Source organism: Sander vitreus, chromosome 21, assembly GCF_031162955.1.
Source record: "Sander vitreus isolate 19-12246 chromosome 21, sanVit1, whole genome shotgun sequence".
Lineage (NCBI taxonomy): Eukaryota > Metazoa > Chordata > Actinopteri > Perciformes > Percidae > Sander > Sander vitreus.
The window spans coordinates 18,979,832-18,990,124 of NC_135875.1; the positions used below are offsets into that span (position 1 = coordinate 18,979,832).

The following is a 10,293-nucleotide window of genomic DNA, read 5'->3' on the forward strand; positions in this document are numbered from 1 at the left end:
CTAATATATGCATCATTACTGTTCAGCGATGCTAAACAGGCCGTGTCAAGAGGAGACAGGAATTTGCTACCCCAAGGGTCCAAAAAGACCTGAAGAATAAAAACATCTTCAATCATTTTTAATAATGCCTTTTTCTGCTGACTGAATGATTTTTGCAATAGCCGGTGTGTGTGTGTGTGTGTGTGTGTGTGTGTGTGTGTGTGTGTGTGTGTGTGTGTGTGTCTACTTTACATTTATACTGATACAAATACAGGCAATACAGTTTAGGAGTTGTGGATATTATCTTTCTAACTTTCCAGTTGTCCAATGGTTTCTATTAATTTCCATCACAATCAATGCCTGAATTTATGCTTGCCAGTGTTACATTATTATTGTATTGTAATTATACAGTTAATGTGAAGACTGCTGTACTTGTCAAGTCAATTTTAATTTATATAGAGAAAAACCTCACTGTAAGCTCCCTGTCCAGCACCAACAGGCAGACAGACAGAGTTAGCGACTAGCTGGTGGATGTGATAGAGAATGTATCAGCTAAAGAGCCAGATATTTATCTCATGAGTTGGTGTGAACCTAGTCTGGATCAACGGAAGTACATTTCCAGGATAAAGCCTAACAACGTCCCCTCTCTGTGGGTTGCAGTTCTCAAAATCCCTTCGCTACAGGAAACAACAACAAACTTCAAGCTAGCAAGCTACACGCTGAAAATGGCGAGTTTTGAAGAATATTTAGATCGTGCATTAATGCAGGCCTGCTTTGTTCTTTCGTTGAATGATTGTAAAGATTTACAAGGAATATGTATCTAACTGGGATGTTTTGGGGCTGATGATTTTTTTTTTCGGGGGCAAAAGAAGTTCTTTCCTGAGACTATTTTGCAGAGCTACCGACGGTGTGTCCAGAATTTAGCGCTGCCCAAGACAATTGTGATTGGTTTGAAGAAATGCAAACAATCCAGAGTGTAGCCTTACTCCACAGCGCTGTGGAGACAGGTCTGGCAATGGGAGACTAACGTTGACCTAAACAGAGCTAAACAGGAAATTAAGTATTGGACTTCCATACGACTAAAGTTATACTGGTTAGCTGGGCGTAAATGGGAAACTGCTTCCTAACAACAATTCATATTAATTCACGTCCATAATATATCACTGTGTGCTTCTTCTGCCGCTCCCACATGGCCAAGCATATTAATTAATACTGCTTTACGGTGCCTTCAAGGGAGAAAACAGTTGATGTTTCAAAAACGGTTAGGGGCCCTAAAGTGGCCATTTTGAGATTTAGGACATTTTTGACTATGCCTGCAATCCTGTAACTGTAGCAAAGGATATTACAGCTGAAGCATGTTTTGATTTCTGCAATTATTCAACCAAGTCCATTTTTAACTACCCAGCAAGCACTTCTGTCCCAGATGTTCAACTGGATGACGACGTGTGGGAAAAAGCTCCATCAGTCTGAAGTCTTTGCGGCTCTCAGCTTCGTTCTCATGGTTCAAAGTGTTGAAGAAGGAAAAATATAAAAACAAAAAATCCTAACTCCACTTAGGAGGCTGTCTGCCATTCCAGTTGGGCCTACCCACACCACCCCAGCCTTCGGCCAATGGTGGTGCTCCAATTTAACTGACTGGGCACAAGGATTTGTTTGTTTAAAACCACTAACCTACTTTTACAGCCATTGCAGAAGTCAAAGTCTTTACTGCATGATTGCTGAGCTAATGCTGCACGTCTATTCCAAAACCAGGAGGAATTGTTTTTTATCCCAAAAACTATTGGATAACTAGCAGCAGTAGAGGCATGTGAAATGGGTGTCAAAATGTACAGATATTTATTTTTTCTGACTTATCTGACCATCTAAAATGTACTATGTAATGCACTTTTTTTTCTGTAGACTAAGTCAGAGACACATATTAAATATTACAGGGTTCAGGATAAGAGGTAGAGGTAGAGGCATTCATTCTCTTTAAAACCTAATGTCTTGTTTTGGTCCCTGGGGGACTTCTGACAGCTTGATATCATTTAACAAGACATTTCTTCCTGCGGAAAACACAGAGTGTGTCATTCCACAGCTCAAACGTATTCCACTGCTAGACATATCCAAAATATTTATGGACAGCAGCTGCAGTTTTGTTTTTCCGCTGACCTGCCAGGATTCAGGCAGCATGGCGCAACGCCCAACCGGTGTGCCAACTTGTGACTACATCAATACCAACAGCAACATTTTGCAATAGTGTTCTGAAGAATAAAGACAGAAGTGACTGTGATTTGGCCTGGGACTACCAGAGAGGGATTATAATGAATGAAAATAGTATATCTCACATCTTCAAACAATGATACTGCAGCAACACCAAGTAGGGCAATGAGGAGTATGGTTTGAAGCGGTAATGGGAGTCTGGTGGAAACAAGAGAGACAGATAAATGGAAAAAGCATGTGGAAAAGAATGGCAGAAAAGCAGATAGACATTGACATAAAGGGAAAGAGCGGGAAGACAGCTTGAACATTTGTCTGTTTGCATGCTTGTGACATGGCATTTGATAATTCTTTTCTTTCTCCTTCCTTCGGTGATATTCTTGTCCAAAAATGCAGCAGTGATAGCAGTGCTTTGCAAGAACCGCTTCTAATTTGTGTTCCCATCAAGATAAACAAGATGGTTAGGCTAATTGCAGTCTTCATCAAGAGGTGAACATCAGCATTTGGCCCAAAGGTGAAATCTCCCATAAGAACACACCCAAAACCATTCCTCTGGCTCTGTGTTCCATATAAAAACAGCAAATATACATTCTTGTTGCTACATATACAGCAGTATAGGGCTTAAAGGCAGTGTCCGAAATTAACTTTTTGGCTCACCGGCCAAGTTGGCGGGTAGATGAAAATACACAAATATTAAATTGCATTTTTTTTTTTTGTAACTTAGGCCTACATAACAAAACTTTATGGATAATAATCAATACGATTTTTGACCAATTAATATTAGGCCTATCTGTTAAACCAATATTAATAAAACATATAAAGTGTAAAAAATTGTCTTTTGCATGATAAGAATGTAAATTGGCCATACAATCTATTTCATAACTGCTAATTAACTTGCTAGTCTTGCAGATGTAAATTAGCCTAAGGCTAACTCTGGTACAATGCATCAAATGGAAACATTTATGTTAAAAATTGTACATGGACCCTAAGAAATAAAATGAATAATTCTTTTTTTTTTAAGTCCTAACTTTGAACCAGTAAGTTGCGTTTTAAGTAGGGCTGGGCGATATGGAGAAAATCAAATATCACAATATTTTTGACCAAATACCTCGATATCGATACCGCAGCGATATTGTAGTGTTGACTATTGGTGCTTTCCCAAAATATTTACACAATGAGATTTTAGATGACTAATCATCAGTAATGTGGATATACATGGATTTCTCGGCAACGTCATCACTGCTTGCGCACGCAACCGGGGGGGGGCAGAAAGAAGACGTGTTTCGTGAAACTAGTAGTTGTAGCAGCATAGCATAAGTCAAAATGCCAAGGAGTTGTTGCGTGGTTAATTGTACAAACAGAGCCAGTGATGGGTGCCTGATGTTTAACATACCTAGGGGGAAGCATGCTTTTGCCAAAAAACGGTGGAGGTTATGGCTTCAAGCCATAAGAAGGGCAGATTGGGGCCATATGTAAGAGTCAGGCTCCCATTGTATCAATCACAAAAGTTGCAGCTTGTTCAGTTGCTCAGCTAAGTGATATCTACCTGTCAGGGCTGTAGTACTCGAGTCCGGACTGTAGACAGTTAGCTAAAGGTCCGGACTCGAGATAAGTTTAGACTGCTAGCTAAAGCTACGCCGATGTTTTGCTAACGTTAGCGCAACAGCGTTAGCCTAGCCTGCTAGGTAAATATTACGACTGCCTTCGGAGTTTCTTATATCTGCATTCACGTTGTCAACATAAGACCTGTGGTGTTAGTGCTCCTTTTGTACCATAATTTTATTGAATGAAATCTTAAGCTTCGCTCCTACGAGATGGGTGGGTTTTTATTACGTTACACACAAAGCTAACTGGCTATAGTTAGCCTGTACGTATGCTAGCGGACATTAGCTAACGTTGCAGAGACAGCTGCAGTAGAGTTTCGGCAAGCTAACCACGACAGTGTTGGCGCCCTCTCGCCCACAATCAACCTCTGCTGCTAAAAACATTCACCCTGCAGTGATGTTTTGAAATGGAGACACACATATCGTAACTTTTCCCGGAAATCCTGGCCATTATTTTAAGGCATAAACCAACCATAGGGGTACACTCAGGGTTAACCCTGCTGCTAACATAGGCTGTTACATTAGCCTAAAACGATAATTATAGCCATACATATATATCACAGTAACACTGCAAAATTAAAGACAGACAAACAGATCCAACTAAAATCACATTTTATTGAGTCAGCAGTTATATACAAACAATAAGGAAAGCTTCAATACTTAAGGTTGTTGCAGTAGCGGACCAGCTCACCAATCTGGCTTTCTGCCCCTGGTATGCGCATGCACCCTGTAATGTTTGTAAACAGGAAACCCGTGTATAATGACTAAGTGGGTAAAGGCAAATAATAGAACAGTTACAACAATCTGGTAAGTTCAGAAAATGAATCACTTTACTGTAATGCAGCCTTTAAAACCAGGAAAAGACAATACTTATGCCATATTACGATATTACAATATCCAAAATTTAAGACGATATCTAGTCTCATATCACGATATCCATATAACATCGATAGATTGCACAGCTCTAGTTTTAAGCTTCTCTTTTTTTCTGCTCGTGGAGAGCTACTTGACACATGAAACTATTATATCGATGAGGACTGGCGGGTTAAATTGGCCGTTCTACACGGAGAGTATAATGTCAGGCAGACACACAGCTGACAACCTGCAGGTGGAGGTGAGGTGCTTTTCCTCATATCTGACCATCATATGTGTTAGCACTCTCCCATTTACTCCAGCATCTGTATCGTACTCCTGTGTCCTCTTAGCTATTTGTTCCCGTGTATTAAAGTTGCAGTTTAACACCTGTATGCTGCTGGGACTTGAAGGGAAAACCAACATCTAGCCTACATTTATTTGGTTGCAGCCTTTGAGTCCTGGTTGTTGTGTTGCTGCCCCTCACCCCTTTGACGCCTAGTGGGTGTTGTCACACCTGTACTTTCCTTTAGGATATCACATACAGCTCTGCAGTGCATTTAGTAGTTGAGGATCGTGTGTCTCACTAAAACCAAAGGTTTTCCAAACCCAGTCCTACCGTATGGCATTAGCCAACTCGTCTACCCACCGATATGTCTCAGACAGCACTGTCCTACACGTACGAGCCATGACATGACATCATCTGCCCAAGTCGGCAATAAATGCCTTTGGAGTCGACTTTATGAGCCAACGCAGCAGTTATCGTTTCTCATTAATGTGAAACTCATGACCCTGCAACACAGTGCCCAAAGTGTGTTTCTCATACTTCATCAAACGGACCAATCCCAACTCCGTCAGCTTTGCCAATTTAACACTACCAACCTTATCTGCAGACATGATGTTGATGTTGGATAATAGTGCAAAGCCCCAGTTAATGTTCAATAATGATGTTTGTCTGTCCACCACACTTGGTTCCGATTGAAATATCTCAACTAAACTAAATAACATTCCCAACAGTTTCAGCTGCACTTTGCACTCAACATGTTAGCCTTGTCATTGCGAGCACGCTAGCACGCTGAAAGCACGCTCAAAGCACCACTGTGCCTAAGTACAGCCTCACAGAGGTTGAGAGGTACATTATCAACACACAGCTGGTTAGGTGTTACTTTTCACCTTGCTACATAAAAGTAACACTACTGCCTGGGTGGATGGCTTTATCTAAAGGACCCCCAGTGACAGTTAGAGTGCCTTGCTGTACCCACTGAACTCCACAGCAACTTTGACATTTTTTTCCTGGCTTTTGATTCCTGAATAGAAGTGGACACTAAATGTTTATGATTTAATTCATAGAATTGTATTTGAAATCTTCAATTTTGAGCAAAATTGAAATTTCTAATGTCAAATACTTCAGTTTCTGGTGACTATTTCTACAACAATATGTGACTTTTCTGCATCAATTTATGGTCTTTATTTATATTAAGGAATTATGCATTTTTTTTGGGGTGGGTTGCACTGGCCAGTTTCGATTATGGGGGGGGTATAATTACGCCTTTGACTCCAACACCCTTTGGTGATTTACAAAATAGCAACCCATCCACGCATCGTTGGAGGTGACCAATTATTCTCCACAAAGTAGTTATTTGTGTCTTACTTTGATGAAGGAATGACTGTGAGCGTTTCAGTACCCTGCATTTTCTGCTATTCCACATATTGAAACTAGGGATAGACCGATTATCGCCCCTGGCCAATTATTGGTCCACTTTTTGGCAGTTTGCAGATTTTCTGTATATCTGCGTTTTATTTGCCTGGTAACCGATGAAGTTAAGGAATTAAAAAGTGGTCTACTTTGGCTCGGCCACAGCTCTGTGTCTGTCCCTCTGCTTCGGTTTCACTCCCCACTGAGGCCACGTCCACACGTACCAAAACCATCTCCCCCCCGTCTTCCCTGGCATTGTTTCTAGATTATATATGCGTCCAAACGGATCCATTTGTAAATGACTCAACACGCTACTTCATATTCCAGGACAGTAGAAGAAGACACCAAACACAAGAAGAAGACGACGAAAATGGCTAGTGCAAGGAAACCAGAAACTACACAAGCACGTAGTCCGCCATTGTTGTTGTTGTTGTTATGAGACGTCGTCGCGGGGATAAGAGGGCGAAGGCTAGAGGTCGAGGGGTGTGGCGATGACATCATCGATACGCAAGTATGTCGCTTCAACGTCCAAACGAAGACGCGAGGGCGGCGTTTTCGATTTTTTTTCACCCTGGGATCAAAAAAGTGCGTCTTCAGGCAGTGCGTTTGCAGGATCCGTTTGGACGATCGGCCAAAACGATGCAAAACATGTGCATTTGTACCAAAAAGCGTTTCCGTGTGGATGGGCCCTGAGTCTGACTTAACGTCCCGCCCACAACACTATCTGACTTCTTTAACTGTATATTATGTTGAAAAGTTGAAAGTTTCTAATTCATGAAATAATTGCTTAAAGTGCTCATATTATGCTCATTTTCAGGTTCATAATTGTATTTAGCGGATGTACCAGAATAAGTTTATGTGGTTTAATTTTCAAAAAAACATATTTTTGTTGTACTGCACATTGCTGCAGCTCCTCTTTTCACCCTATGTGTTGAGCTCTCTGTTTTAGCTACAGAGTGAGACATCTTACTTCTGTTCCATCTTTGTTGGGAGTCGCACACTCGCAGTACCTAGGTAAGGACTACTAGCCAGTCAGAAGCAGAGTATGAGGGCGTGCCACGCTAGCAGCTAGGCGAGCATTATAACGTGTGTTACAAAGTGACGCACGTTTGTCTCTGAAGTAAAGGCTGGACTACAACAGAGCTGTTTGGAGCAGTTTGTGAACAGTGTTTTCTGTTGGAGATGGTAAGTCCCTTTGGGGTGGACTTTGGGCTTTTTCACTTTGTAAACCTATAACGTGCACAAAAAAAGATAACACAATAAAGGAAAGGGGAAAAGCCAAAAAGCAAAATAGGAGCACTTTAAAGCATTTAAACAAATTTTGTAACATTCCAAAATCTTAATTTCCACTGTAAATGCATATCAGTTCCAAATATCGATTATCGGTTTCATTAACTACTAATAATCGGTATCGGTATCCGCCCTGAAAAACCAGTATTGGTCGATCCCTAACTGAAACCCCTTCTCACACACGTTACTTTCCATATGGATCAACCAGGGCAGAGAGTTCAGACCGTGTCTCATGCCTGAGGGACGGGGTTGAGGGGTGGCTGAGGCAGGTCTCTAATGAGCTTCCTCTCATTTGAAGTCCATAACCAATGTCTAAACCTTGTTACTCACCCCCGGAGTCTCACCAAAACATGCAGACCAGCTAACAATAGCATCTGACATTGAAAAAGAAGCTGTTTCTTTATTTGCAGCATGTGTCAGTGTTTACCGCAACAGCGCAGGCCAAATGCAGCCCTCCACATCTGAGGAGCAGTCCCATGTTTTCTATTCAGGAATCAAAAGCCAGGGAAAAAAATGTCAAAAGGTGCTGTGGAGTTCAGTGGGTACAGCAAGGCACTCTAACTGTCACTGGGGGGGGGGGGTTTGACATATAAAGCCAGTGTTAGATATAACAGTCACCAGTGATGCTAATCTGCATGAGACTTTTTAATCGGCCGTCGGACAGTCTGGCGAGGTCGGTGACTGGAGTCTGTTCGGTGTGTCCCCCCCCCCCGCATGCAACATTTTGTTTTCCAAATCAAGACCACATTTTCTATAAACGTTGTTGCTTCCTGCCCTATCTTGTTTCCTCTCCCTGTTCCTATTAATGCAAAGGGAGGGATATGAGCTGATACCACAATAAGCTTTAAAGCCGGGTTAGGTAATGTCAAGATGGAATAGTAAAGCTGCTATAAAGTTTCTTATTGAATGCAATAAAGATTCCTATTTTGCTGTAAGCAGATTCTCCAGTATAGTCGCCCCCAGTTGCTTACAATGACGATAGCTTGTTTGTTTGCAGTAATTACAGTCATACTTAAATCTCTAAGATGAATGCAACAATGAAATATCTAGATCTTTAATCTGTGAGTTTTAGTCGATATCGAGTTGCAATATGGCACAGAGGATGTCAGAAATGATAAGTTACTGCACTTGAATGTACATACAGTATAAACCTCACAGTAAAGGCATTATAAGAGAAGCAGGCACTCTAGACGTTTCTCCTGCTTTTCTCTGACATTTCATTTCGCTGAAGTCCAGCACTAAGATGTCACACAACCACAGCATTTTTCCTATGTGGGCGTACAGAGAGTGGAAATGAAAGAGTGAGAAGTCACTGAGCAAAGAGCAAAAAAAAAGTCCCTTTGGCATGGGTGGGAATGAAAGAGCAGCCTCTTTGCCTTGGAGGGGTTTTTTTTCTGACAAAATAATGTGGACAAAGAAGCTGTGGGTTTTAACTTGCAAAGAAAGAGAGAGAGAGAGAGAGAGAGAGAGAGAGAGAGAGAGAGAGAGAGATATCTTCCTTGTTGCATCCAAATCGTCACCCCTCGTTTTGCTTATTCAGCAAACTGTAAGCTACTCTGCAAGTCAGCCTTTCTTTCCAGCGTCATCAAGCGCGCGCACACGCGCACGCAAAGACGCACACAAACTTAACCTAAACTTTTCTTTTAACTCTTTTTAAACAACAATGTCAGAAGCTACAACGTATCATTCACCGAATGTTTGGAAAAATAAGCTGCCTCTGTTTGACCTATATTACAGCATGACACACACCTGGCTGAAATAACGTAAAGTAGGCTAACGTTAACAGTGACATGAATATAAATGCAGATGTTAGCTTGTTTTGTGTGTGTGTGTGTGTGTGTGTGTGTGTGTGTTTTTTGCTAGCTTCTTTCCCCCGGGAAACTGCTGTAGGCTAGTATCCCAATGATATATATATATATTTTTAATGTGTTTATATAAAACAGTTCCAAGCTGTTTCCACTTACTTATCAAGCACAAAATACAGGTCAAAAGCGCCCTGGCAGGAACTCTCCTCTTCCTCGTCCTGCTGCTCCGGCTCGGCTCTTGCGGATGGAGAAGAGAGCAAAAATAATCCGAATAAAACCAAAACAAGACGCATGTTCAACAGTAGTCTCGCCATAGTTTTTCCCCCTCGGGATAAAAAGTTAATTCCTTGTGGATAAAAAGAAGAAGAAAAAAACAAACAAAGAGCAATGCTTGAGCGTCTTCTTACATCCCAGAGACTTATACAATTAAAGAGGCTGAGATGCAACAAAGACAAAAGAAAGGCGATGCTTCCACGTCTCTTTTATCTTGAGCTCAGTTTACAATCATGGCCGCCCGCATCCCGGTAAAAGAGCCAGTCGGAGAGATGCTTCTTCTCAATGGGAATGATAAAAAAAAAAACTATTAATTAAAGTTTTGGATATTTCAGAATCCACATGCAGTTTTTAAAAACAGCATTCGCAGATACAAATCCAAACCCGCGTCCAGGGGAGAAATGGATAGAATGATGGAATGGGTGGTTCGTTAAAAAATAAGGGGGGAGGAAAAAGTTTCCTGTCAAAGTGTCAAAACTGGACTGAAGCTGGGTAAAATGCAGAGCAGCGTTGGCGCTGGAGGAACTGGGAGCCCGGGGGGACAGACTTGGCTGAAATGGACCAGGTTTCATATTTCAAACTAAGGAAGAGGAAG

The 10,293-nt window shown here is 41.5% G+C and overlaps 1 protein-coding gene across 1 annotated transcript in view; it reads right to left on the minus strand.

The window, feature by feature from the left end:
* Positions 1-10,293, minus strand: part of antxr1c (ANTXR cell adhesion molecule 1c) — a 50,449-nt gene extending 40,156 nt beyond the window's left edge. The window contains exon 1 of the mRNA XM_078278718.1: positions 9,585-10,293. Within this exon, the coding sequence (XP_078134844.1) occupies positions 9,585-9,739 (155 nt within the window). The 5' untranslated portion in view covers positions 9,740-10,293. The remainder of the gene's footprint in view (positions 1-9,584) is intronic.